This window comes from Eurosta solidaginis, chromosome 4 (assembly GCF_040869045.1).
Source record: "Eurosta solidaginis isolate ZX-2024a chromosome 4, ASM4086904v1, whole genome shotgun sequence".
Taxonomy (NCBI): domain Eukaryota; kingdom Metazoa; phylum Arthropoda; class Insecta; order Diptera; family Tephritidae; genus Eurosta; species Eurosta solidaginis.
The window spans coordinates 248,992,419-249,018,519 of record NC_090322.1 but is presented as its reverse complement, the minus strand read 5'-3'; the positions used below and the strand labels follow the sequence as shown (position 1 = coordinate 249,018,519).

Genomic DNA, 26,101 nt, shown 5'->3' with positions numbered 1-26,101 from the left:
CGGCACCAATGACTCGCTTAAAACTATGCTGTATAGTTCGGTTATAAGTTTATATGCAACCCTGCAACGTGCCTTTATTTCATTTGACATTTGTTTCATCTTGTACTGTGGATGAAGATTTTCACAAATTTTATTTTTTTATAAATGATTGCAAACCCATTCCAATGGTCGTTGTCGAAATCTATCACCAAACAAAAGCAAAGTTCGTAAATATGGCAGGAGCATCTACTTCAGTTAACGCAAGCACGTCTGCATCTGGCGGATCCTCCGGCACAGGAAACCATGCCAGCGGTGCAACTGAATCACAGTACTCTTCAAAATCAGCGTTTCCTAGACTTTTCAATAATATTGTGCTAACTTTGGAAAATAGTCTTATACCAGAAGCAAAATTAAAAGCAACGCCGTCACATGTGGACGGTTTGGATCCAGAAACTGAAAAGGATTTGCGTATACTCGGATGCGAACTAATACAAACTGCAGGCATTTTACTGAAGTTACCACAAGTTGCAATGGCAACTGGACAAGTTATATTTCAGCGTTTCTTTTATTCAAAGAGCTTTGTACGCTATAATATGGAGACTGTCGCGATGAGCTGCGTTTGCTTAGCATCAAAAATTGAAGAAGCACCTCGGCGTATACGAGATGTAATCAATGTTTTTCATCACATCAAACAAGTTCGCGGACAGAAGTAAGTAGTAGTAGAAGCAATACTTTCTATAATTAGATGTTCCAGTTCTCATCCTACCTTTAGTTTTTTCACACATGCATATTTATCTGGTTCCATTTTCTTCACAGGGATATTTCACCAATGATTCTAGATCAAGCCTATACGAATTTGAAAACCCAGGTTATTAAAGCAGAGCGTCGTGTATTAAAAGAATTGGGTTTTTGTGTGCATGTCAAACATCCACATAAGTTAATTGTAATGTATTTGCAAGTTCTAAAATATGAAAAACATGAAAAACTTATGCAAATGGCATGGAATTTCATGAATGATTCACTACGTACGGATGTCTTTATGCGTTATCAACCTGAAACAATTGCTTGTGCTTGTATCTATTTAAGTTCGCGTAAACTAGGTATACCATTACCAAATAATCCACAATGGTTTGGCGTATTTCGTGTTGACGAAGACCATATTGTTGATATTTGTTATCGTATAACTGAATTATATATGCGCGCTAAGGTAAAGTGTTTCGTAAAATAAAACTATACAAATTTATAATATTTTAAATTCCTTGCAGCCAAATGTTGAAAAACTTGACGCTGCAGTAGAGGAGTTAAAGAAACATTACGTAGAGTCACGCAATAAAAACAAAGAACATAATACACCGCCAGCAACTACAACTGTAGATCGTAATAATGGTTCACATAATGCCTGGGGTGGTTTTATACAACGCGCTGTTCCATTGCCATTACCAACAGAAAAGAAATCATCTGATAAGGATTCTCGTTCACGGTCGCGTTCACGGGGCTCCCGTTCGCCAAAATTTAATTCACGTTCGCGTAGTCGTTCACGTTCGCCCTCAACTGGCGAATATAAAAGTCGCAACAAGAAATCACATCGTACACGCAGCCGTTCACGTACGCCACCTGTATCCAAAAAGAAGAAATCTAAGCATTATTCACGTTCACCATCAAGCTCACCCCACACAAAACACCGCAAAAGGTATGAATGTAAACTTTGAACAAATAAGGACTAGCCCAGAGTGAAATGCTTTAGACTTGTTTTAAAGAAGTGGCTAGGATCGGACACTGTGATTAAGATAATACAAAATATTTATTTTGTTAATTTTAGGAAATCTTCACGCGATCATGAACGCAATGATTATTACTCCAGTAAAGAGCGTGATCGCAGTGGTGATAAATATCGTGAACGTGACAAGTATCATGAAAGCAAACATCATCATGGATATTCAAGTAAGCATCATCATAGACATTCGAGTCGTGAGTCAACACATCGTACCGGAAATAAGCATCGTCAAAGTGAAATTGAACGTGCTTACATAAAAAGGTAAACATTTATTTTCAAATATAGCTCCTTAATTATAACTATACATGACATATAGTATAATTCATAGGACTAATTTCTATTTTTCTTCTCTCTACTTTCGCCCGATTCATAGTAAACGAGTTGTTTTACTCTCGGAATTTCTTAAATAAATAAACAACATATTAAATTGTATTTATTTGTCGTTTATACTATTTTGGATTATAAATGTGCTACATACGGCATTGTCCTTCAATTAATTTTTAAGAACACAAGTATGAATTGTGCGAGCTGTAGAACCTACCGTACACTACCGTCATACCAAAACTAATGTTGTTATCAGTCGTGATGTTTTGTTTTGGTGATAAGTACGGATTTTTGAAGCGTCGTCAATGTTGATTCTTTGTGAGATATGTTTAGACCCATTACGTTCAGGCAACTGGCACCAACAAGGTGATAGACCGACTACGTCGGAAACAATTTTGCCCTAGACTTCCCCACTAGAGCGGGTTAGGGGGTTAGAATATACCCGCGGTAGGTATGCCTGTCGTAAGAGGCGACTAAAATACCAAATAGATTCAAAGGGTTGTGTAGCGCAACCCTTTCAGGTTGCCAACGCAATAAATAGCTCCCAAACCCAATTGTCAACCTCACCTATCCGTGGGAGGGCGGTATGGCCTAGAAGGTCGCATGTGGTCATAACAAATTGTTCCCGAGATGGTCGGGCTTGGTACCGGAACGTACCGTATCTGCATCCGGCAAAGGAAATCAATATCGATAACACTCCACCGCCATCGGGGAGTGTCCTTATCGCTACAACAACAACAACTAGAGCGTATCACGATGGATGGAGAGAAAAAATGTAAAGATTCGTGTGTACTAATTGCTCGTGAAACTTCATGTGCAAATATAGAGGTTAAAGTATAGAAAACATATTCTTTTAAATTAATAAAGTCGATTTTCATCCACTCTTTAATTTATAAATTACTTACTTAATTGGCACTTAACCGTCTAAACGGTTATGGCCGTCCAACAAGGCGCGCCAGTCGCTCCGCCAACCGGCGCCAATTGGTCACACCAAGGGAGTTTAAATCGTTTTCCACCTGGTCCTTCTAACGGAGTGGGGGCCGCCCCCTACCTCTGCTTCCATAGGCGGGTTCCGATAGAAACACTTTCTTGGCCGGAGCATCATCTTTCATTCGCATAACATGGCCTAACCAGCGCAGCCGCTGGACTATGTTGATGTCTGCGTATAGCTCGTACAGCTCATCATTAAATCTTCTTCGGTACTCGCCATCGCCAACGCGTAGTCTCCTTTTTAATATATCCTAGTAATTGGCGCGACGTGTTATCTACATGTTTTACGCCGACTTCGAACGGCATCTGCAAGGCAGTTGATTATTCACTGAGAAGTTTTTCATGGCAAAAATACACTGGAGGTGTTTGCCAAATCACTGACGACGGGCGACCACGCTCGGAAAAACCTGTATCTATTTTTTTTTTTTTTGTATGTTGGTTTGACCCGGAGTTGAACCCAGGACTTTCGGTGTAGTAGATGAATTGGTTTCTGCCTAGATTGGTTTTGGATTTTTATGCGGTTTCGGACTGGTTCCAGTTCAGATTTCTGCTCCAAATTTGTATCAACTTTGGATTATGGACTAGGATCCGCTTCCGCTCTGTATTGAATTTCGGGTTTAGACGGTACCTGATGAAATTCCATCTTTTGTACTAAAAACATGTGCTTAATTCTTGTGTAAACCTCTTAAATGTCTATTGAAAGCATCTCTAAAGCAAGCAATATTAAAAGGAAGTGGAAAGAGTCATTTATAATACCGCTTTACAAAAATTCATTGCAAAAAACTTGATATTTGCGACTTACTCCTAGTAATAAAAAAATATCTACTGACTACCGTAAATACTTAATGATTTGGGTGGGTGGCTTGGAATCACGTTCTTTCCAACCTAACACCCTTATCGCCAGCTCCAATAATTTGGGAGGCTGGCTTGGAGTCACGTCGGTAATTCTATGCTATACATACTTGCCTTCTGACTCTTCCCGTTTGGATCTACTTCAGGCCGATTTGGACTCATTTCAATTATGGTGTACAGTAAATCTACTAGTGTTGAACTGCTGCAAATGTAAACTAATGACATTTCACAGAGTCAACCCAGTTTTAAAATCCTATATGCTAGATGGTGCTCCCTTGTAGCGTATATCGGTAGTATGTGACCTAGGTGTTCCTTTTTGATGCGAATTGAGCTTTAACATGCATATTTCATCTATCGTAAACAAAGCATCGGGTGTACTCGGATTTATTAAAAGATGGGCCAAACAATTTGATCATCCTTATTTAACCAAAACCCTTTACACATCATCGGTACGCCCAATACTTGAGTATTGTTCCTGTATTTGGTCCCCGGAGTATAAAAATCATATAGATCGAATTTAATCGTTACAGAAGCAGTTTCTAATCTTCGCTTTACGCGGTCTTAACTGGGAATGAAATCACCATCTTCCGCCATATAGAAATAGACTTCTTCTCATTAGTTTGCCAACTTTAGAGAATAGAAGAACATTACTCGGGGTAATAATATTGTAACGAATTTACTTGCAAATCCTTTTATTTGCAACCCTCTGCTAAGTTCGTATCGCTAACTGTTGAATAAATAACTCCAATATTGAATGATTGAAAAATGGCCTTTATTACAGTACTTCACAATAACACTTATACTTTGCAACGAATAGCAAGCTTAATAACCAAACTGATTGATAGGTCAAATGAAACTCTACTATTCAAAATAATTCTGCTATAGCTCGCTAGATAGCGCGGTTAATCGAAATCTCAAATCAAACTGAATTGCAGCGCCTCTTCATCTGTTGCCTTTTATACCCTTTGGTTTCCTCGTTCGCATTTTTCCAGAATGTACTAGCATTGTCCATGAGCTCTCAAACTTCTCAGCTATAACTAAAATTGCACAATTTTATACATCTTTTAGGCGCTTCCAGAATCTACTAGTCCAGTAGCTCTCAAACTTCTCAGATATATGCATGTGTTTGCGCATTGACTCTCCGCTGCTCGTATTCGTACATGGTACATATGTGTAGACGCAATTATTTATTCGTTTATGTAGATACATAAAGATTGAATTATTGATGTGAATGTTTGTAGTTTACAGTCTCTCGCGCGCACATAGGCGTATAAGTAAATGCATCTGTGTATGACATCTCTCTGGGCTGCCTTATATATGTGTATACTTGATTTGATTATTAACGTAAATACTGCTTGGCATGGCCTTAGCATCGCCTTAGTGATGGGATACCTTAGTGATGTTAATATCCGTGACACTGCCCTCCACCTAAGTCTGATCGTCCCGATCAGACAAATCTCTCGATCTAAACGTTGCCAGCCTTTCCAAATGGACCACTTTCATTTTGGTTCGTGGTTTACCGATGGTTTGTATGCGGTACACTACATCGTTGATCCGTTTTACAACTTTGTATGGGCCTTCCCAATTACACTGCAATTTCGGGGACAAACCTTTTTTACGTTGTGGGTTGTATAACAGCACCAAATCTCCTTCCTGAAAACCTTCTCAATTAATTGCTTTATCATATCTGGCTTTCATCTTGTCACTCATAATCTTTGTTCGTTGCCTTATCAGATCATGCATTTCTCTTAGCTCTTCTTCCAAATCACTAGAGGATTTCCTGACATTTCTCTCCGCATTGGCATCTATCCCAAACTTCAAATCAGCTGGCAGTCTAAGGTCATTGCCAAAAATTACTTTTGCAGGGGTTTGGCCCGTTGTCTCATGCACTGCTGATCGGTAAGCCATCAAGAATAATGGTATGCGGGTATCCCATTCTTTATGGTACTTGTCTACTACTTTCCTTAAGTGCTCCTCCAATGTTCTATTGAATCGTTCTACCATACCATCGGATTGAGGATGCAATGCAGTTGTCCGTGTTTTTCGAATGCCCAATGACTTACACATTTCCTGGAACACAGCTGATTCGAAATTCCTGCCTTGGTCAGAATGTAACTCCATTGGTACACCATACCTTGCAACCCATCGTTTTTAACCACTTCTGCTACTGTTTCTGCTTCTTGGTTTGGGATTGGGTATACCTCTGGCCATTTACTGAAATAATCCATAACCACCAGTACGTATTTGTTTCCGCGGTTGCTAGTAGGAAATGGACCTGCGACATCCATGGCGATCCTTTCAAATGGCGCACCTGAGTTATATTGCTTCATCTGGCCATGACTTCGTGTTCTGGGCCCTTTCGCTCTGCTGCAAACCTCGCAGTTCGCAATCCACTCAGTGACCGACTGACGGCAACCAACCCAATAGAATCTCTGTTTAATCTTCTCGAGCGTCTTCGTGATTCCAAGATGACCTCCGCTTCGACCATTATGCAGCTCGCTGAGCACGTCAGGAATCCTCTTTCTGGGAACAACTATCAGTTTATTCTTGTATTTACCATCCTCACTCTCCCATACTCGATGAAGGCAACCGGATATCAATTCTAAACTGTTCCACTGTGCCCAATATGACTTCGCAATGGGACTCTCTGCTGACATCTCTTCTCTGTTTGGTCTTTCATTTCGTTCGAGCCCTTGCATAACTCGTGACAGATCTGCATCTTCTAGCTGGCACTTTCTTAGCTGCTCCTTGTCCCATTCATCTGTACATGTTATATTCATTAGCCGGACATCTATAATGTCTTCTTTAGCCTCGGCTTTTGAACAGTGCTTGCATTCCAAACTACATGGTCTTCGTGACATTGTATCAGCATTTCCATTGGTACTACCTTTTCGATGCTCAATGGAAAAGTCGTAGCTTTGTAGTCGCTCGATCCACCGTGCCAATTGTCCTTCCGGATTACGGAACTGCAGAAGCCATTTCAACGCTGCGTGATCTGTCATGACACGGAATCGCTGGCCGTAGAGGTATTTGTGAAAATGTTTAATGCACTCTACCAATGCCAAAAGTTCTCTCCGCGTAACACAGTAGTTCCTCTCTGGTTTTCCAATCGAACGGCTGTAATATGCAACTACCTTCTCCTGTCCATCGACCAGTTGTGATAAAACGCCTCCTATAGCATATACACTCGCATCTGTATCTAGAATAAATGTTGCTCCTGGAATCGGATATGCTAACATTGGGGCAGTGCATAAACGCTCCTTCAATGTTTGGAAAGCCACTTCTTGCTCCTTCTTCCATTCAAAAGCTTTGTTTTTTCTTGTAAGCTCATGGAGGCTATGGGCTACGCTGGAAAAATTTGGTACAAATCGGCGGTAATATGTGCACAGCCCAAGAAAACTTCTCAATTCATGTAGGTTCTGTGGTCTTGGCCAATCCTTTACTGCCTCTATCTTTTCATTCGCTGTACAGACACCTTCTGTAGTTACATTGTGGCCCAAATAATTTACTTCCTTTTTAAACAGCGTACACTTTTTGGGACTTAACTTCAGACCAGCGCCAGCTATTCTCTGGAAAACTTCCTCCAAGTTCTTAAGATGTTCATCAAAACTCTTGCCCAATACGATGATGTCGTCCAGGTACACCAAGCATGTTTTCCAATGTAGTCCTTTCAGTACCTGGTCCATGAGTCTCTCAAAAGTAGCTGGTGCATTACAAAGTCCAAAAGGCATCACTGTAAATTGCCAAAGACCATCACCGACACTGAAGGCTGTTTTCTCTTTATCTTCCTCCTTTACCTCAACTTGCCAGTAGCCGCTTTTCAAGTCCAGTGTGGAAAACCATTTCGTACCAGATAGCGAGTCCAGAGTGTCGTCAATTCATGGCAACGGGTAGCTATCCTTTTTCGTAACGTCATTCAACTTCCGGTAGTCTACGCAAAACCTGATTTTTCCATCCTTCTTCTTTACAAGTACTACCGGTGAGCTCCATGGACTAGCTGATGGTTCGATGACGCCGCTGTCACTCATTTCTTGTATGATTTGACTCACAACTTCCCGCTTCGCTAGTGGAACACTACGTGGAGCTTGACGGATAGGCCTCGCATCTCCAGTGTCAATTTGATGTTTCACAACATTGGTGCGGCCTGGTTTGGAACCATCCTGGTCAAATATGTTCGCGTATTTTATGAGCAGTTGTTTTGCCTTACTCTGATAGGCTTCCTCTAGCCCATGCGTCCATGCCGTGATATCATTTGAAAGATCAGTATTACTAGATGAAACGTGTTCCTGGAGCTGTTCACAGTTAATAACTACTTTGGCCTCTTGGCATCTTCCCAAAATAGCTCCTTTGGTCAAATTTAATGGTGACTTGAACTCATTTAGTACTCTTACCGGAATACGTCCATCTTGTTTTGTCATAGCCAGGGTTTTTCCTACAAGTATGTTTAGTGCTGATTTATTTGCTGCTTCGACAACCCACAATTTGTTTGTCCCACAATCTCCATCAAACTTTGCCCAGATTACTGCTTCTGATTTTGGTGGTATTTGCTGACTCTCTTCCACCAGCACTCGTTTACTACTGTAGCCTCTCTCGTAGCCGAAATTAAGTGGCACATCCATGTTCTTATATCGCATCGTCTTGCTTTGCATATCGATTTTGATGCCTTGGTTGATTAAGAAGTCCACTCCAATTATGATTTCATCAACAATACCTGCCACTATAAAATTGTGTAGTACCGTGACGTTCCCAATTGCTACTTCACATTCTACTTCTCCAATTACCTGGGTGTCTTCTCCAGTGGCTGTACGCAATATTGCTCCATGCAATGGTCTTATGTTCTTGTTGACTAAATCCGCTCGAATGATGGAATGAGATGCACCCGTATCTACAGTCAGTAAACGTTCTTTTCCATCCACATGTCCTCCGACAGTAAGATTGCTCGACCTTCTTCCAATTTGTGAGATAGAGATTATGGGGCATTCAATTGAGGGAGTCAGCTGTCGCCCCTTGCTGCTGACTCGCTTTAGTTTAACGATTGATTTGTCTTGGAGATTTGCTCATCTCCTTCTGCTCTGCGTTTACGACCACCCACATTGTTGGAACTGTTAGAGTTGGTGTTGCAATAACGCGCAATATGCCCTGGCTTTCCACACTTAAAGCATTTGACTGCATCATTATTCTTCTGCTGCGTACCCTTCAATGCTTCCAAAATTGCGTCTACCCAGTCTGGCTTTTCCACTTCCACGCGATGAGCTTTGTACGCTGGCTTACTCAAAAGTGAGGCTGTTTCCTGAGTCAGTGCATGCGATACCGTTTCAGCAAACGTTAGTTTTGGATTCGCATATGTAGCCCGCTTCGTTTCCACATCTCGTATGCCATTTATGAAGCTCTGGATTTTTACCCTTTCAGTGTATTCCACGGGTGCGTCTGCATTTGCAAGATGAGCCAGTCTTTCAATATCTGAAGCAAACTCCTGCAATGTCTCATTTGCTTTTTGGTAGCGGTTTTGCAACTCAATTTGGAATATCTGTTTCCTATGCTCGCTTCCGTAACGTCTCTCTAAAGCGCTCATCAAAGTTTCGTAGTGGTTCCGCTCGTACTCTGGGATGGTCTGTAAGATTTCCGCGGCAGGCCCTCTCAGTGCCACGAACAGAGCTGCAACTTTATCTTCAGCATTCCATTGGTTCACTGCTGCGGTCTTCTCAAACTGTAGCTTAAAGACCTGAAAAGGAACAGAACCGTCAAAGGATGGTGTCTTTACCTTTGGATTACTCGCTGAAACAGCTGGGCGGTTTAGTTGTAACTGCTCCATACGACCTTTTAACGCTTCTATTTCGGCATCAATTTTGTCCTCGAGTTGTAAAATTTTTGCATCCTGCTCTTCCAGTTTCACAAAGAGCTGCGATGATACCTGTTCCGAAATTTGTGCCGACATTTCAGATATACGTGCCTCTTGCGCTTCCAATTGAGATGCCAAATATGTCTTCTGTTCTTCCAATTGTGATGTTATACGGGTTTCCTGCGATTCCAGTTGGGATACCATATACGTCTTCTGTTCTTCAAGTTGTGAAGAAATTTGTGTTTCCTGTGCTTCAATCTTCGATGTTATTCGTGTCTCTTGCGACTCCAGTTGGGATGCCATTTGAGATGTTATATCTGTCTTTTGCGATTCCAGTTGAGAAGCCACTGTCGATGTTTGAGCAGATATTGCAGCCAAAATCATGTTCAAGTCTGTGCTCGTAACTGTTTGCGTAACTGTCTCTTCCATTTTTGTTGTTTCCTCGCCTTCAAGATGAAAGTCATACTCTTCCACGTCAATTCCATTGCCTCTCGTAGCCGTGCCTGAAGTTCGAGCTTAACGCCGCTTGTATTCAATCCACGGGCTTCCAACTCCTTCTTTAGTTGCTGGATCTTCAATTCACTGAACTTTGCCATGTCCTTGTTGTCCTCTGGAATTTATTCAACAATTCCTCTTCTGACACCAATTGTAACGATTTTACTTGCAAATCCTTTTATTTGCAACCCTCTGCTAAGTTCGTATCGCTAACTGTTGAATAAATAACTCCAATATTGAATGATTGAAAAATGGCCTTTATTACAGTACTTCACAATAACACTTATACTTTGCAACGAATAGCAAGCTTAATAACCAAACTGATTGATAGGTCAAATGAAACTCTACTATTCAAAATAATTCTGCTATAGCTCGCTAGATAGCGCTTAATCGAAATCTCAAATCAAACTGAATTGCAGCGCCTCTTCATCTGTTGCCTTTTATACCCTTTGGTTTCCTCGTTCGCATTTTTCCAGAATGTACTAGCATTGTCCATGAGCTCTCAATCTTCTCAGCTATAACTAAAATTGCACAATTTTATACATCTTTTAGGCGCTTCCAGAATCTACTAGTCCAGTAGCTCTCAAACTTCTCAGATATATGCATGTGTTTGCGCATTGACTCTCCGCTGCTCGTATTCGTACATGGTACATATGTGTAGACGCAATTATTTATTCGTTTATGTAGATACATAAAGATTGAATTATTGATGTGAATGTTTGTAGTTTACATTCTCTCGCGCGCACATAGGCGTATAAGTAAATGCATCTGTGTGTGACATCTCTCTGGGCTGCCTTATATATGTGTATACTTGATTTGATTATTAACGTAAATACTGCTTGGCATGGCCTTAGCATCGCCTTAGTGATGGGATAACTTAGTGATGCTAATATCCGTGACAATATTTTTCAAAGATTTTTAAATAAGATGTCAATTTTATTTCAATATTAATTTTAACTAATTTTTATTTTTGATTTGATTTATGTATTAATTAAAATTTAACTTAATTAATTTGATTGTTTATTATTTAAGTTTTTACTTTAAATTTTGTTTTTACACATGTTTTTTTTCCTTGTAATTTGTATTGTATCTTATATCCAGTAGTCGACCGCTATGTGTCTGTGTTGATCTAAATAAATAATAAATAAAGTATTTCTTAATACAGCATGACACTGCTAATACGCGCCCAAAAATATCGAAAGTGTAACTTCTACCTTCGATGTTTAATAAAACAGAAGAAACGTCCGGATTAATTATCTTAGTACTTAATTTTTCATTCCTCAACATAGTGTACAAGGTACAGGTACACTATGTTCCTCAATCCAATAATGAACCGGAAGTCTACCATCTTCTCTTTCTTCCATTTCTTTCCTTTACAGTGATGTATTTGTGCTTATTCTATTAATTAGTTCCCATGGTTGTATTTTTTGCTTATTCTGTTACATTAGTTGACATGGTTGCATTTATGATCTTACAAGAGAAAATAAAAATTAGCCGTGTTTTTTAACACGCGTATATCCGTTTACGCTTAAACTTTATATGGACTGCTAAGCGAAAAACTATAAATACACCTCTGAAATTGCTGCGCATAAATTTTGTGCTTCTAAATTTCAATACGCATTATACTCAGATGTAACTGAAATATGTGTCTTTGTTTCACCATCTACACTAAGGCAAGGTGCACACGAGGCTACGCGTCATAGACGCTGCAGGCGAAATTTGTACGCTTTGATGCCGAACACATGTATTTGAATGGAGAGCTGCATACGAGGCGTCAGCTGCATGAAAGCGACAAAGCATGAAATTTTCGTGTAGCTAAGCGTACAGCAATGTTGGTCGCTGAGCGACGTACGCTTGAAAAAAAGGAAGAACAAGATGTTTGTGTACATTGGTTAGACATTGTTGAAGCGTTTAAAAGGCTAAAAAGTGTTGGAAACTAGAAACCCTTTTCTCTAGTCCGCGGTTGTTTAAAATTGCCTTTCATAATTTACAAAGGTACGGGGATGCAAACAACGTTTAATACCTATTTTCCTTTGGTTTCGGGGACGGATATAGCTGAAGAAATTTAATTTTTTTTTTTTTTTCAATAATTGTTTGCTTTTTGTAGCGACGCTCGATAGTAGCTTCGTGTGCAGATCTTGAGGCGTAGAGAAATTGTAGCTATATGAAATATCTTGTACGCGTCTATGACGCGTAGCCTCGTGTGCACCTTGCCTAATTCTATGTATTCTATGTGTGTCCACAATTCATCGCAACTGATTCAGCTATATGTTATACCCTATGGCCATCAGAGCGTTGTGTGTTGCTGTAGCTAGTTGTTTAACCACAGCCGCTAGATGGGCCTCCTAAGCATTATCTAAGCGAGGATAGGCGTTTTTTTTCACGCGCAAACGAAACGTATTCGCGTGTAAAAAAAAAACACGGCTATTGTATCTCTGTCCGGAGATATTTGCAGTTGAAGTTGGCGATTTTCATGTGGTTGTTGTAATATTGTAGTACCCACAAAAAAAAATTGTGAACATAAGTGTTTTGGTCTCCAAACGGTGTTGGACCCACCCAGGGTAATTTTTTATAAGCGCGGCCGAAGGCCACCAATGCAAAGAGGTGTTTTGCCCTAAAATACTATGGATCCCTCGCCTGGTTTCGGAGGGATCCGCGGGCCATTTTTCGGCTTAATATTTTTGAACGAGTTAAAATTTTTATTTTCCACCTTCGGATTATTAATACTGAAGTCAAAACCGTCATTTGTATTAGCAGTCGACCCAGCAAATGAAACGAATACTTAAAACAAAACAAAAAACTATAATTGCTGGCTCTAACATGCATCGGGCTAGTTTATGTAATTACCTAGTTACGGCCCGACCCTGAGCGTTACCGGTAAAATAGTACCCAATGACCAAAAGGGTGCAAAAGTTGCCACATGAAAAAAGATGCCGTGGTGAAGAAAGTTGTTACCACATTAGCATTAGGCTTTTAGGCAAGGTGCACACGAGGCTACGCGTCACAGACGCGTACAAGATATTTCACATAGCTACAATTTCTCTAGGCCTCAAGATCTGCACACGAAGCTACTATCGAGCGTCGCTACAAAAAGCAAACAATTATTGAAAAAAAAAAATAAAAAATTAAATTTCTTCAGCTATATCCGTCCCCGAAACCAAAGGAAAATAGGTATTAAACGTTGTTTGCATCCCCGTGCCTTTGTAAATTACTTACTTAATTGGCGCTTAACCGTTATGGCCGTCCAACAAGGCGCGCCAGTCGCTCCTTCGCTCCGCCAACCGGCGCCAATTGGTCACACCAAGGGAGTTTAAATCGTTTTCCACCTGGTCCTTCCTACGGAGTGGGGGCCGCCCTCTACCTCTGCTTCCATAGGCGGGTTCCGATAGAAACACTTTCTTGGCCGGAGCATCATCTTTCATTCGCATAACATGGCCTAGCCAGCGCAGCCGCTGCGTTTTAATTCGCTGGACTATGTTGATGTCTGCGTATAGCTCGTACAGCTCATCATTAAATCTTCTTCGGTACTCGCCATCGCCAACGTGTAGAGGTCCATAAATCTTTCGAAGAACTTTTCTCTCGAACACTCCCAAAGCCGCTTCATCTGCTGTTGTCATGGTCCATGCTTCTGCCCCATATAGCAGGACGGGTACGATAAGTGACTTGTAGAGTATGATATTCGTTCGCCGAGAGAGGACTTTACTTTTCAATTGCCTACCAAGTCCAAAGTAGCATTTATTGGCAAGATTGATTCTTCGCTGGATTTCAGTGCTGATGATGTTGCTAGTGTTGATGCTGGTTCCCAAATAAACGAAGTCTTTTACTATTTCGAAATTATGGCTGCAGCAGGTACTTCGTTTTGTCCTCATTCACCAGCAAACCCATCTTTACCGCTTCTTTTTCCAGTTTGGAGTAAGCAGAACTAACAGCGCGGGTGTTTAGGCCGATGATATCAATGTCATCAGCATATGCCAGTAATTGCACGCTTTTATAGTATATTGTTCCAGTGCAGTTAAGTTCTGCAGCTAGTATAATTTTCTCCAGCATCAAATTAAAGAAATCGCATGATAGGGGGTCACCCTGTCTGAAACCTCGTTTAGTTTCGAACAGCTCGGAGAGGTCCTTCCCAATTCTGACTGAGCTGATGGTGTTGCTCAACGTCATTTTGCACAGCCGTATAAGTTTTGCGGGGAAACCAAATTCAGACATAGCGGCATATAGGCAGCTCCTTTTCGTGCTGTCGAAGGCGGCTTTAAAGTCGACGAAGAGGTGATGTGTGTCGATTCTCTTTTCACGGGTTTTTTCCAAGATTTGGCGCTTTGTGAAAATCTGGTCGATGGTAGATTTACCAGGTCTCAAGCCGCACTGATAAGGTCCAATCAGCCGGTCCACGGTGGGCTTCAATCTTTCGCACAATACACTTGAAAGGACCTTGTATGCGATATTAAGAAGGCTGATTCCACGATAGTTGGTGCATTTTGCAGTATCCCCCCTTCTTGTGGACTGGGCAAAGAACTCTTAGATTCCAACCGTCGGGCATGCTTTCGTCCGCCCATAGCTAAGAAGCTGCTGCATGCGCCTTACCAACTCCTCGCCGCCGAATTTGAATAGCTCCGCAGGCAATCCATCAGCGCCCACGGTCTTGTTGTTTTTCAATCTGGTTATTGCTATTCTAACTCCGTCATAATCGGGCGGGGGGACATATATTCCATCATCATCGATTGCGGGATCGGGTTCTTCATCTCTGCGCGGTGAATTGCTGCCTCCATTTAGGAGAGCAGAGAAGTATTCCCTCCATAATCTAAGCACTCTCTGGACATCAGTTACAAGGTCGCCGTTTTCATTCCTACAGGAGTTTGCCCCGGTCTTAAAACCTTCCGTCTGTCGCCATATTTTTTGGTAGAATTTTCGGGCGTTATTCCTGGTGGCTAGCAGCTCAAGCTCCTCGCACTCACGCCTTTCTGCTTCTGCTTTTGTAAATTATGAAAGGCAATTTTAAATCACCGCGTGCTAGAGAAAAGGGTGATTTCTAGTTTCCAACACTTTTTAGCCTTTTAAACGCTTCAACAATGTCTAACCAAGCTGGTGTGGGGTTTAAGACTCTTTTTCGCTTTGGTAATATACCTTTCACGCACTTTTATTAACTAAAGTAACATTTTTTAACTAATTACTAATTGCATACAAAAAAATGTAAACAAACATCTTGTTCTTCCTTTTTTTCAAGCGTACGTACGCTAAGCGACCAACATTGCTGTACGGTTAGCTACACGAAAATTTCATGCTTTGTCGCTTTCATGCAGCTGACGCCTCGTATGCAGCTCTCCATTCAAATACATGTGTTCGGCATCAAAGGGTACAAATTTCGTCTGCAGCGTCTATGACGCGTAGCCTTGTGAGCACCTTGCTTTAGTGGTGGTCATGATGGAATTATAGAAGGTGGCGCATTGCGAATGCAAACATTAGTTCAGATGTTTTTAGCACAATCTTATGTGGGTGAGCTGTGGTGGTGTGGTTGCTGGCAACACTGAAATACCGGCATTCCAAATGTCAAAACTGCGCTGAAAATAAACAGCTGATGCTAGACATCCTTCCAGAACATTGTTTACTATAAGATTTACAATGCTCCAGAACCTCCGACATTAGCATTTGGAGTCTATTTCAAATTTGTTCAATAATGTCTCAAGTTCTCCAAATCGACGGTAGTTACCTGGAAGGTGGTGGACAAATACTACGCAATGCACTCAGCTTGAGTTGCATTTTGGGACGACCAATACGAGTCATCAACATACGCGCCAATCGACCGAATCCTGGTCTCTCCAATCAACACTTATACGGTTTAAATCTTTTACAACAAATCACCAATGCACATGTTCAAGGCAATCAAATGAAGTCCACTGTGGTCGAATTTCATCCAGGTATGATACAATCAGGGCGTTACACCGTAGATACACAGACTGCAGCAAGCATAGCATTAATATTGCAAGCTGCGCTCCCAGTGCTAATTTTTGGACGCCATACATCAGAGTTGGATCTTATTGGCGGTACAAATGTAGGCATGGCACCACAGGTGGACACAATGACCGAAGTACTACGTCCTAACTTGGAAAATTTTGGCGTCTCATTTGATTTTGATCTTATACAACGTGGTTATTATCCACGCGGTGGCGGACGGTGTAAAGTAACAATACCTCCTATACGGAATTTAAAAGCAATTAATCTAACACGATTCGGTAGTATAATTGAAATATGTGGTTGGTGTTTTGTTGCTGGTAATTTGCCCTTACGGGTTGCAGAAGACATGCGGAAGGCAGCTGAGCAAGAAATAACTAACGTATGTCGCATTCAACCACAAGTGGAGTCATACAAGGAAAACGCCAATGTAGCGCGTGATAATGGTTCTGGTGTTATATTGAAAGCTTCTACCACAACCGGTTGTATTTTAGGGTCATCCGCATTGGGCGATCGACAGGTGGCTGGTTTTGCTTTAGGCCGTACAGCTGGCAAGGAGTTGATGAGTTATTTGACTGAGGGCATTTGTGTGGATAGTCATGTACAGGATCAGTTAATAATCTTTATGGCATTAGCAAATGGTACATCACGTATTCTAACGACAAATCTCACACAGCATACACGCACCGCAATACATGTGGCAGAGCTAATGACTGGCGTTAAGTTCCAAATAGATCAAGAGACAACTGGAAGTGGACAGCTTATACTATCATGTGATGGTATCGGTTTTCAAAATAAGCAGATTTGAATTTAAAAATATATGGACGCATATTTATTTATTTATATACTATAACTAATGTATTGTCTTCTATGGAGCGCAGCGATCTTATTCGATAAAATGCTTTGTTTTGGATCATTTAAAAACTTTTAGAGTTCGGTTTTGAGGTGCTTCAACCTGATGCTTCGTATTTTTGTTCTTGTAGCGATAAAGACACTCCCCGATGTTTTGGGCATCCCACCCCCTAGATCAATGAGAAAATTTGGTCACCAGAGACTCGCCTGGTAAATAACATTTTTAAAAGCATTCGCCTCGGGTATATGAGGTTGTCAATTGAGTTGGGGAAGCTATAAAGCGCCTAACAACGCCTTGAATCCCGCTTATAAGCTTGGCCCTAGACACTACCGTATCAGCCGTCTTTCCTGCCCAAATAAGCGGACCTACCGCTTCTTTACATACCACCGACAACGGCGTTATATTTGAGGAAAGGGAAACTTAACTCGCTTTCCAATCTTTCTAAAGGAGTTGGGGCCTTCTTTTACGTCCACAGGCGGGAGCCGATAAAATTGCCGTCTGGGCCGGAGCATCTTCATTAATTAGCATAACATGACTTTGCCAACGCAGGAGCCTGTTTTTAAAGCTTCTACGACCATCTCAGTCACAAGTGGCCCATAAATGTTTTGAAGAGCTTTTTTTTGCAACTTCGAACACTGCGTTTAGAAAAGTTAATCAGAATCGTCTGGCTAGATGTCTTGTATGTTGCCTTTTCCCTGAAAGTAAAAAATAGGACGACGCAAGTTGGAAGAGAAGCACGGTGTAAATCTCGGAGGTATATCGCGCCTTGGTCATTTCATTAAATTTCTTTTATATAGATCGATCAGAAGGCATAGCTCTTTTTAGATGGGTATGATATATTGATAAGTGAATAAAAATGAGTTTTTTTTTATTTGATGACTATTAAATACGTCTAAAAATAGCCAAAAAATGCGCTCCTTTATTACGAACCACTTTAGCGCCTTCTTCGCTACTCTGATACAATTTTGGTGTAACTGGATCTGCATTCTAAAGAATATGAATTGAGTTTTTTTTTTATTTAAATTTTAATCTTTATGCAAACTCACTTCTTCTTCCTTTGTTAAACGCTCATATAACGCATGTTGGTCCATATGTTGTACAATCCACGTATGAAGGTCATCAACATCAGTCATTGTATATACAAGTCCACCTTTTCTCAAAACATAAGCATATTCTGATAGCAAAGCTTGATTTATGATGCGCCACTTGTGTTTGGCGCGTTTAAAATGTGGGTCTGGATATAGAAAGAACATTTTATCCAATTGCGCCTTATAAAAATAGTTTGGTAAATATTTCATGGCATTTGTACGCAAACAAGCTATGTTATTATATTTTCCAGGATGGAGTATACGTAAAGCCTTTATGCGATCGATAACATAATCAGAAACTTTAACACGTATCTCTAAGCCAATCGCCAAACGTTCGGTAAACATTTCACCTAGGGTCACAAGAAACCCACCATAACCACAACCAATATCGGCAAATTCCACTTGTTGCTCAGCCGTTTTATTTGGATAGAGTTCTTGCCAATTAACTTCATCTGGATGTGCGGGACTGAAAGAATAAAGTTAAAAGTGTTTAATTTTTTGCTTTGTTGTATTTAGGTACTTACTAATCGAAGCAGTGATCAGCAATTGGATTTGAATGGGCACGTTGTCGGTAATATCGCTTCTGTGGCAGCGATATGCTGCAACTCTCTGGCTCCTCCACCATTTTCGTGTTGCTGTTAAGCTTTCTTGAATGTTTCTGAATTAACTTTTTCTGAATGCCGCTTCATGAACAAAACAAAGTTACAAAAGTAACCATCCATCAATTTTTACGTTTTATGGCCAGCTGTGCGCTTGTGCTTACTTGCGTTTATCTGCTTGTGCGTATGTGCTCTACAGCTGTTGCGCCCAAAAACGTAAACAAATACACGTGCATACAAATGCGTTCAGGAAGCAATTGCGGTAAATACTAAATATGAATAAACAATAAAAAGAATACAATAATTATAAAAATTCATATTTATAGCAGACTTATAACTGAAAATGCCGGAATTAGTAGAGGTGCTCTTTACCACAGACTCCAATGAATCTCAAGCCTCCATTACGGCATGGGACTATAAAACAGGCACTAATTTAATGTCATACAAAGGTGCTGGTGTCATGCAACAACGGTCGCTGTCGTTAGTAGGCCGTCATTATATAGTATCGGCAAATAGTACAAAACCATTGCTACATGTTTGGCCAATAAGTTCTCACCAGCAAATTACATCAACACGTTTTGTATTGCCTGGGCGTGCAAATTCTATATCCATATCACCAGATAAGCTTTACCTTTTAGCAGCAGTACAGGAAACAATTTATATATGGCGTATATCGTCGGGAAAAATGCTAAATTCTATAGCAAAACATTTTCAACCTATAAATTGTATACGTTTCGATGACGATTCACATTTTGCAACAGCCGGTCAAGATGGTAGTGTAATGTTGTGGAATTTAACAACTGTATGTGCACGCGATGAAGAGAGTCAAACGCCTGTGTATACATTTACCGATCATGGCCTACCAGTTACGGATGTTCATATTGGTTTTGGGGGTATACGTGCATTTATGATGACTGTGTCGTTAGATCGCACTTGTAAAATATATGATTTACTAGAGGGTGCACTATTGCTGACAGTCGTATTTTCTGAGGCACTACATAGCGTTATTGCGAATGCTTTGGAAACTAAAGTGTTTGTGGGCACTAATGAGGGTAACATTTATGAGTTTAATCTTGATAAGGGCGTTGAAAGCAAGGTAACATATATGCACATATTCAAAAGACGAGCAAGGAGCAAAAACGTACTAAATTGTTCCGATCTGGAATTGTTGCATTGACATAAATATTAGTTCGTTTTTGGTTTGAGCTGGCTACATTACACTTGATTTCTAAATAGCTTATTTAACTCGAAATTTTTCATCAAAAGGAAGTGCACGTGGAAAGGGAACATTCCAATATTTTCAAAGGTCACAAAGCGGGCACCGTAATTAGTTGTTTAGCTCTATCAATAGATGGCCGTACATTAATTTCAGGTGGGCATGATGAACAAGTATGCATTTGGGATACCAGCAGTCGACAACTTATAAAAAAGATGCAACATAAAGGACCTATAACGAATTTAAAATTACGTCTCTCAAATCCAGATATATTTAAACCAGAGCATAAACAACCACGTAAATTCGCTGCTAATTTAAGTCGCATGCTCGATCCACCTGAGGAGGATGATAACGAAGTTATAGAAGTTCTAATCACCAAAGAAAATGCAGATACAGATTACAAATGGTGGCCTACATCAGAATATCCGTTCGATAATGTTGACGTGCCTCAAGCCTCTACGTCGCGTGCAGCTGCTGCGCAACAAGCAGAGGGAGTGCCTACAGCAAAGACAACAGATGAAGAGGCAGCGAAGGAGATTGAACGTTTACGTGCAGAAGTGGCGCAATTAAAACTAATTAACAAACAATTGTTTGAGGTGTCGGCAAAACAATTACTGGAGCAAAAAAATAAGCGATGAAATGTTCCCCTTATTATCACGTTGTAAATATGTGTATGCATCCTTGGAACGAGTCAGCAAGTGCCTATCAACTTTGCGATGTGATAGTATAGGAAATCCTCTTACTTTAACGCAAGCTTTGCTTGTTTCTTTTTTTATTTCTCTAATATTCATGTCCACACATAAATTTAAGCTAAATAATTAAACAAAAGTAAACGAATGTTAAAGTAAATTATATTAATACTTTTGTATACATATTTCGTATCTCCCCTGAACAAGACTGACAAGCACATAATGCCACTTATTCGGTGATATTATTTATGTTCTCTTCTGCATCACCGCTGGGCATTTTATTGGTAGTGCTTATACTTGCTACAGCCAAAGAAGCATTCAGATCCAATTCTTTATCTTGTGCTATTTGTTGTCGTATCTCACGATTTGAATCAAGCAATACTCTGAGCTGTGCGATAATATCGTCAGTGCGTTGTTCGAAGAAATCCAATGCGCGTGTTAGCTCATCTAGACTCTGGTTCACTGCCGCCACTTCTGTACGATTCAAAAGTTTTGTTATTTTCCTTGTGTTCCATGTCAAAACATTACTCACCTTGCAAGTCAGTATCACCTCCATTGGCATTGGTGTCCACAGGATCATCAATATTTTTGGGAGTCATTTCGTTGGATTTGTTGCTATTGTGGTCAGCTGACATTTCCATTCTCTTTTAAACAGTGTTTATTGCGTTTTGTCTTGGTGCTTCTGTTTCTTCAACTTGTTTTTGTTGTATTGCAATGCAAGGAGAGTGCGAATTAAAGTTAAAAGTGACTTTTTAGTATGTAATTTTGAGTTTTATATTTTAATTGAGATGTTTTTTTCATTTTTTTAATTTTTCGTAAATAATTTGACAGTTTTTTTGGTTGTCAAGTTGGTTTTGGTTTTTAGGTTTACAATGGATATGGCATTTTTTTTTTTTTTTTTTTTTTAATGGATATGGCAAGTTTGCCAGGCTCCTAAAGCCCCGTCACATATAGATGCATTTAATGCCATTGTGAATGATATCATTCACATTAGCCGTGTTTTTTAACACGCGCGTATACGTTTCGTTTGCGCGTGTTAAAAAACGCCTATCTTCGCTTAGATAATGCTTAGGAGACCCATCTAGCGGCTGTGGTAAAACAACTAGCTACAGCAACAGGGTGTACCGAAAAGCGGAGACGCAACGCTCTGATGGCCATAGGGTATAACATATAGCTGAATCAGTTGCGATGAATTGTGGACACACATATAATACATAGAATTAGTGTACAGGGTAAAACAAAGACACATATTTCAGTTACATCTGAGTATAATGCGTATTGAAATTTAGTAGGACAAAATTTATGCGCAGCAATTTCAGAGGTGTATTTATAGTTTGTCTCTTAGCAGTCAATATAAAGTTTAAGCGTAAACGGATATACGCGTGTTAAAAAACACGGCTATTGTTTAATGCAATCCATGGCTCAATTATAGTTGAACCATGACGCAATCTTATGCGTTATGAGTAGATTCATTGGTGCCGTTTGTCGTATCGCTGCAGTCGTATCTCTAACGTAATAAGCTGTTTATCGTTAGACGATAAACCAAAAACCATTTGGTTGGCTACGATACGGTTACGACCATAGCGGCACCAATAATCGATTGCATTGATTCCCATAAGGTTGGTCGAATCAGCTGTTATAAGGTTACCTACACGGTTACCGATAAAGCACCAATGTCTGCAGCTTTATGTACTATGAGTAAATTTTACGTATTTTTCAAGAGAACGGCAGATTGAGTGACACTGGCACCATCTGACATGAAAAAGTAGCCAACTTCCAACTTTTGTTGCAAGCAAGCAAAGCCTTCGGGAGTGGCTTTATCGTTAATACAACAACAACAGAAATGGTTTTTTGACACAAACAACTGAAGAAGGCACCACGCGAGTGTCGAAACAATTTGTATTGTTTTTGTAATTTTATTTACAAAATAAAAATTATTATTTAAGTGACATTAAGGTGTGTGTTTTTTATTTTTTAGTATAAAATAAATAAAAAAAAAATGGTTTTGCTTCATGTGAAGAAAAAATAATTTATTTTTAAAACGGTCAAACTCTTGCCAGTATAAGAGATGATTTCATCGCACGGGGTGTTCTGGGCTAGATCCCAAAATCGGAGTCGTAATTTTTACAAATCTTTTGTGGCACCTTGCTGTTCACGCCCAAGGGCGTCTCTAAGTCCGTAAGAATTAATCTGTCTTCCTGATCGGTACACGTTTTCTTAAGACTTCTTTGCTCTTATGTACTCGTTGTTGTTGTTTATCGCTACCCCCGAAGGCCTTGAGGCGTGTTATCGATACTGATGGTCGTTGTTGTTGTGCTTTGCCCATCCAATAGGTGCGACCAATCATTAATTGTCATCAATGTCCTCTACCGGGAGTCCAATGAATCTTGTTGTTTCAACAGGGTGGACCAACCAGCTGTTTTTTTTTAGTCATAAGCCACCTTTTCATAGACCGGGTCACATGTATTTTTAGATCTTAAGTAAAATCGCCTATGGGCTCTTTCTCTCCTGGAACTCACCTAAATCTGCAATCAACATCACTAAAGCTGCAGACATTGGTGCTTTATCGGTAACCGTATCGGTAACCTTATAATAGCTGATTCGACTACTTATGGGAATCAATGCAATCGATTATTGGGGCCGCTAAAAGCCTTCCGCGATTTACAACCAGATTGACTGAATTTTGTGTGTGTTAGTGCAGTCGGGTGGCTTCGTAACACACGTATTTGTTGTCGGCTACACGTTGATGAAAATCAAAAATTTTTGATTTTTTCATTTGACGCTAGCTTATTTGATAGTCGCGGGGTGTGATTGACAAAACGCAGTGTTGTATTTAGTTTGTGTCGACATTCAAAATGAACAAGTGCGCGGAAGAACAGCAATTCATATTAAAATTTATTGAAAATTATCAATGTTTAGCAGCTGTATGGAATGTAAAGCTTTTATTATTATTTAATACAATTTTTATTAATTTTTTATTATTTAATAAAACTGCTGTAGTTGCAAGTAAAAAAGTCATCATCCGATACATATTCACGTCCGAACGCTACGGTTTCTCAATGCAAATGTTGATTGATGGCTTTTTATTTGATAGTCGCGGGAAAGCGTCAAATACCCGACACGCACACATACAAAAATTCAGTCAATCTGGTTGTAAATCGCGGAAGGCTTTAAGGTCGTAACCGTATCGTAGCCAACCAATTGGTTTTTGGCATGGTTCCACTATATGGTTGACTCATCTGTACAATAACAAAATATGCATGTTCAAATTGTCAAAATCTGCGTATTGGCGATGGTGCGAATGGTATGGAATGGAAACACAAAACTTAGCAGTTTTTGTAAGTGTAAGAAAATGGTGCCAATGTGTTGGTTTCATTTTGAGTTTGCCATCTCCTTTTGACAATCCCATCGACCATGCAATGAAATAAATAAAATCAGCTGATGAGATGAGCCAACCATATAATTGAACCATGGTTTTTGGCATTGTGAATGATGACAAAGTGTGATCTCTTATCAGTCAACTGCCTGACAGGCTGTTCACTATGGCTACTTTTCAGCGTTTTGACAGGCTGTTCAATATGCCGGCGCCTATCTTCAGCGGGTGATAGAAAGAGATACAGAATGAGACAGCTATAGCAAATACGAATCAGGTGATCCAATCACTTTGGAATTTTGACGTTTATGCAGAAGAGATCACACTTTGTCATCATTCACAATGGTTTTTGGTTTACCGTCGTAACGATAAACAGCTGATTACGTTAGGGATACGACTACAGCGATACCACATACGGCACCATTGACTCCCGCTTAAACCAGCTTATCACCAAGCTGCGCGTGCAAGCGTTTATGCTTTTCGTACAACACCCATTATAAACATTTTAGCGGAGGCAGGCTTACCAACCATTAAAGAACGAATGTGCCAAGTCCATGCGAGACTTGCTCCTAAACTTCTCTTTCCAACCAACTCGATCATTGATTGTGACTAAAAAATATCAACAGTGCCAGAGGTCGACAAAAATATCCATATTCAATGCATAAAGTACTCGAAATCGCCAATAGCCTGGAACTATACAACACATCGGAAAATTACCAATCACAAGCCCCACCATGGGAAATCAATAAAACGTCGGGGGACTTTTCACAATGCAAATTCAAAAAGGACACCACACCTCCAGAAGCTTTTTGCACAATGTTCCAAGAATGTAAAGAATTCTACGCAGCCGAAAACTAGTACATATGGTTTACAGATAGATCAAAGTCCGACCATGCACCAGCGAGTTTCGCAGTGGTCGACTCAGACGGTGCCACTCTAAGGGTGCAAACACTACCGGACTTCACATCCGTTTTTACTGCAGAAGCAGTTGCCATCAAACATGCAGTAACTATGGCATTGGAAAACAATTGCAAAACTCTTATATGCACGACAGCAAATCCATACTTCAAGCCATCCAAAACGCGCTATCCAACTCTACAACAATCAGAGATGCGCTCATCAACAACAATACGAAAATACGCCTGCTCTGGATACCAGGGCATGTTGGTATTCAAGGAAACGAAATGGCAGACAGTGCAGCAAAATAGCTTCACAGTCACCGGTTACAAACGATACCACATGTTCAAAGATAGATATGCGCACAGCAATCAAAAGACATATTCACGCAAAAATGAAACGAGAATGGCAAAACTACATCCACCACCATTATACTGGTATAAACAGAGATTTTATATCTCCCAAATATCGCACGGTCCCAAATACAAACTTTCTCGCGGTTACGCCTTGGTTATAATTTGGACACTCACCAACACTTTCTTACTGGTGAGGCAGCTCCGGCCTGTGCACGCTGCGGGGAAACAATAACACTAAACCACATTTTTATTGGCTGCCCTGCTTTTATCGACATCAGAAATTATTACCTCAGAAGGAACTGGATAGAGCTTTTAAGAAATCCGTTAAAGATAATATAACCTGTATGTACACCTTTATCAAATACATTCGAGCTTTAGGCTGAGAACAAAAAAAAAAAAAAATTTACTTAAAAAATGTAAATAATATAACAAAAAAAATATCAGTAAATAAAAACAAAAATATGTATATATACCAACCAATCTAGCAAATATAAGTATATTACGTATTCCCTAGGGCTGATAGCCCCGGCAGCTAATTGCCGTCTAATGTTGACTTATTTATTTATTTAATCTGTTAATAAATAATAATAATAATAATGTATTTAATTTAATTTATTATTATTAATGCACAATTTTTATAGCTCATGCTATTCATGACTAGCACTGTTAAATAATTTGTCAAATTGTTATGCTAGGAACAATTTTTCAGATAAATACTAATACAAATTTATTAAGTTATTTTTATTGCTATCATCCCGTGTTTGACTGGCACTATAAAATAATTTATGCTTAGTTGTGCTAGAAAACAATTCAACGAATAAAATTCAA

At 39.9% G+C, this 26,101-nt stretch overlaps 5 protein-coding genes across 10 annotated transcripts; 3 read left to right on the top strand and 2 right to left on the bottom strand.

Moving 5' to 3' along the window:
* Positions 1 to 59: 59 nt before the first annotated feature.
* LOC137251266 (cyclin-L1) lies at positions 60 to 18,838 on the top strand. 5 transcript variants are annotated; one of them, XM_067785571.1, is made up of 5 exons: positions 60 to 688; positions 796 to 1,186; positions 1,245 to 1,669; positions 1,799 to 2,014; positions 15,478 to 15,649. In XM_067785571.1, exons 1-5 carry the CDS (start codon positions 165 to 167, stop codon positions 15,632 to 15,634), a joined length of 1,713 nt encoding a protein of 570 aa, XP_067641672.1. In that variant the 5' UTR covers positions 60 to 164; the 3' UTR covers positions 15,635 to 15,649. The 5 variants fall into 5 exon arrangements, with proteins under 5 accessions (XP_067641672.1, XP_067641673.1, XP_067641674.1 ...); XM_067785572.1 differs by lacking the exon at positions 15,478 to 15,649 and adding an exon at positions 2,082 to 2,185 and having other exon boundaries at positions 61 to 688; XM_067785573.1 differs by lacking the exon at positions 15,478 to 15,649 and adding an exon at positions 18,660 to 18,838 and having other exon boundaries at positions 62 to 688.
* Positions 15,662 to 18,613, top strand: Rtca (RNA 3'-terminal phosphate cyclase). The gene has a single exon (XM_067785579.1). It carries the CDS (start codon positions 15,928 to 15,930, stop codon positions 17,008 to 17,010), a length of 1,083 nt encoding a protein of 360 aa, XP_067641680.1. The 5' UTR covers positions 15,662 to 15,927; the 3' UTR covers positions 17,011 to 18,613.
* LOC137251269 (tRNA (guanine-N(7)-)-methyltransferase) lies at positions 17,756 to 18,973 on the bottom strand. Its single transcript, XM_067785580.1, has 3 exons — positions 18,668 to 18,973; positions 18,102 to 18,609; positions 17,756 to 18,042 (listed from the first exon to the last, which is right to left on the bottom strand). Exons 1-3 carry the CDS (start codon positions 18,766 to 18,768, stop codon positions 17,938 to 17,940), a joined length of 714 nt encoding a protein of 237 aa, XP_067641681.1. The 5' UTR covers positions 18,769 to 18,973; the 3' UTR covers positions 17,756 to 17,937.
* LOC137251267 (WD repeat-containing protein 18) lies at positions 18,874 to 20,810 on the top strand. Of its 2 annotated transcripts, none has more exons than XM_067785577.1 (3): positions 18,874 to 19,004; positions 19,069 to 19,838; positions 20,009 to 20,810. In XM_067785577.1, the coding sequence occupies exons 2-3, from the start codon at positions 19,086 to 19,088 to the stop codon at positions 20,594 to 20,596; spliced, it is 1,341 nt and encodes a 446-aa protein (XP_067641678.1). In that variant the 5' UTR covers positions 18,874 to 19,004; positions 19,069 to 19,085; the 3' UTR covers positions 20,597 to 20,810. The 2 variants fall into 2 exon arrangements, with proteins under 2 accessions (XP_067641678.1, XP_067641679.1); XM_067785578.1 differs by having other exon boundaries at positions 18,875 to 19,004; positions 19,072 to 19,838.
* LOC137251270 (UPF0184 protein CG14818-like) lies at positions 20,698 to 21,537 on the bottom strand. The gene is made up of 2 exons (XM_067785581.1): positions 21,180 to 21,537; positions 20,698 to 21,121 (listed from the first exon to the last, which is right to left on the bottom strand). The coding sequence occupies exons 1-2, from the start codon at positions 21,286 to 21,288 to the stop codon at positions 20,877 to 20,879; spliced, it is 354 nt and encodes a 117-aa protein (XP_067641682.1). The 5' UTR covers positions 21,289 to 21,537; the 3' UTR covers positions 20,698 to 20,876.
* Between the last annotated feature and the right edge of the window lie 4,564 nt (positions 21,538 to 26,101).

What these genes read in the sequence shown, in the direction of transcription:
- LOC137251266 (XM_067785571.1), top strand. Translation starts at nt 165, where the DNA reads ATGGTCGTTGTCGAAATCTATCACCAAACAAAAGCAAAGTTCGTAAAT. An exon ending in AAACAAGTTCGCGGACAGAA is followed by an intron (nt 689 to 795) that starts GTAAGTAGTAGT and finishes TTTTCTTCACAG; the next exon opens with GGATATTTCACCAATGATTC. An exon ending in CACACAAAACACCGCAAAAG is followed by an intron (nt 1,670 to 1,798) that starts GTATGAATGTAA and finishes TGTTAATTTTAG; the next exon opens with GAAATCTTCACGCGATCATG.
- Rtca (XM_067785579.1), top strand. Translation starts at nt 15,928, where the DNA reads ATGTCTCAAGTTCTCCAAATCGACGGTAGTTACCTGGAAGGTGGTGGA.
- LOC137251269 (XM_067785580.1), bottom strand. Translation starts at nt 18,768, where the DNA reads ATGGTGGAGGAGCCAGAGAGTTGCAGCATATCGCTGCCACAGAAGCGA. An exon ending in GCTGATCACTGCTTCGATTA is followed by an intron (nt 18,610 to 18,667) that starts GTAAGTACCTAA and finishes TTATTCTTTCAG; the next exon opens with TCCCGCACATCCAGATGAAG. An exon ending in GTTTAACAAAGGAAGAAGAA is followed by an intron (nt 18,043 to 18,101) that starts GTGAGTTTGCAT and finishes CATATTCTTTAG; the next exon opens with AATGCAGATCCAGTTACACC.
- LOC137251267 (XM_067785577.1), top strand. Translation starts at nt 19,086, where the DNA reads ATGCCGGAATTAGTAGAGGTGCTCTTTACCACAGACTCCAATGAATCT. An exon ending in ATAAGGGCGTTGAAAGCAAG is followed by an intron (nt 19,839 to 20,008) that starts GTAACATATATG and finishes TTTCATCAAAAG; the next exon opens with GAAGTGCACGTGGAAAGGGA.
- LOC137251270 (XM_067785581.1), bottom strand. Translation starts at nt 21,288, where the DNA reads ATGGAAATGTCAGCTGACCACAATAGCAACAAATCCAACGAAATGACT. An exon ending in AGGTGATACTGACTTGCAAG is followed by an intron (nt 21,122 to 21,179) that starts GTGAGTAATGTT and finishes TGAATCGTACAG; the next exon opens with AAGTGGCGGCAGTGAACCAG.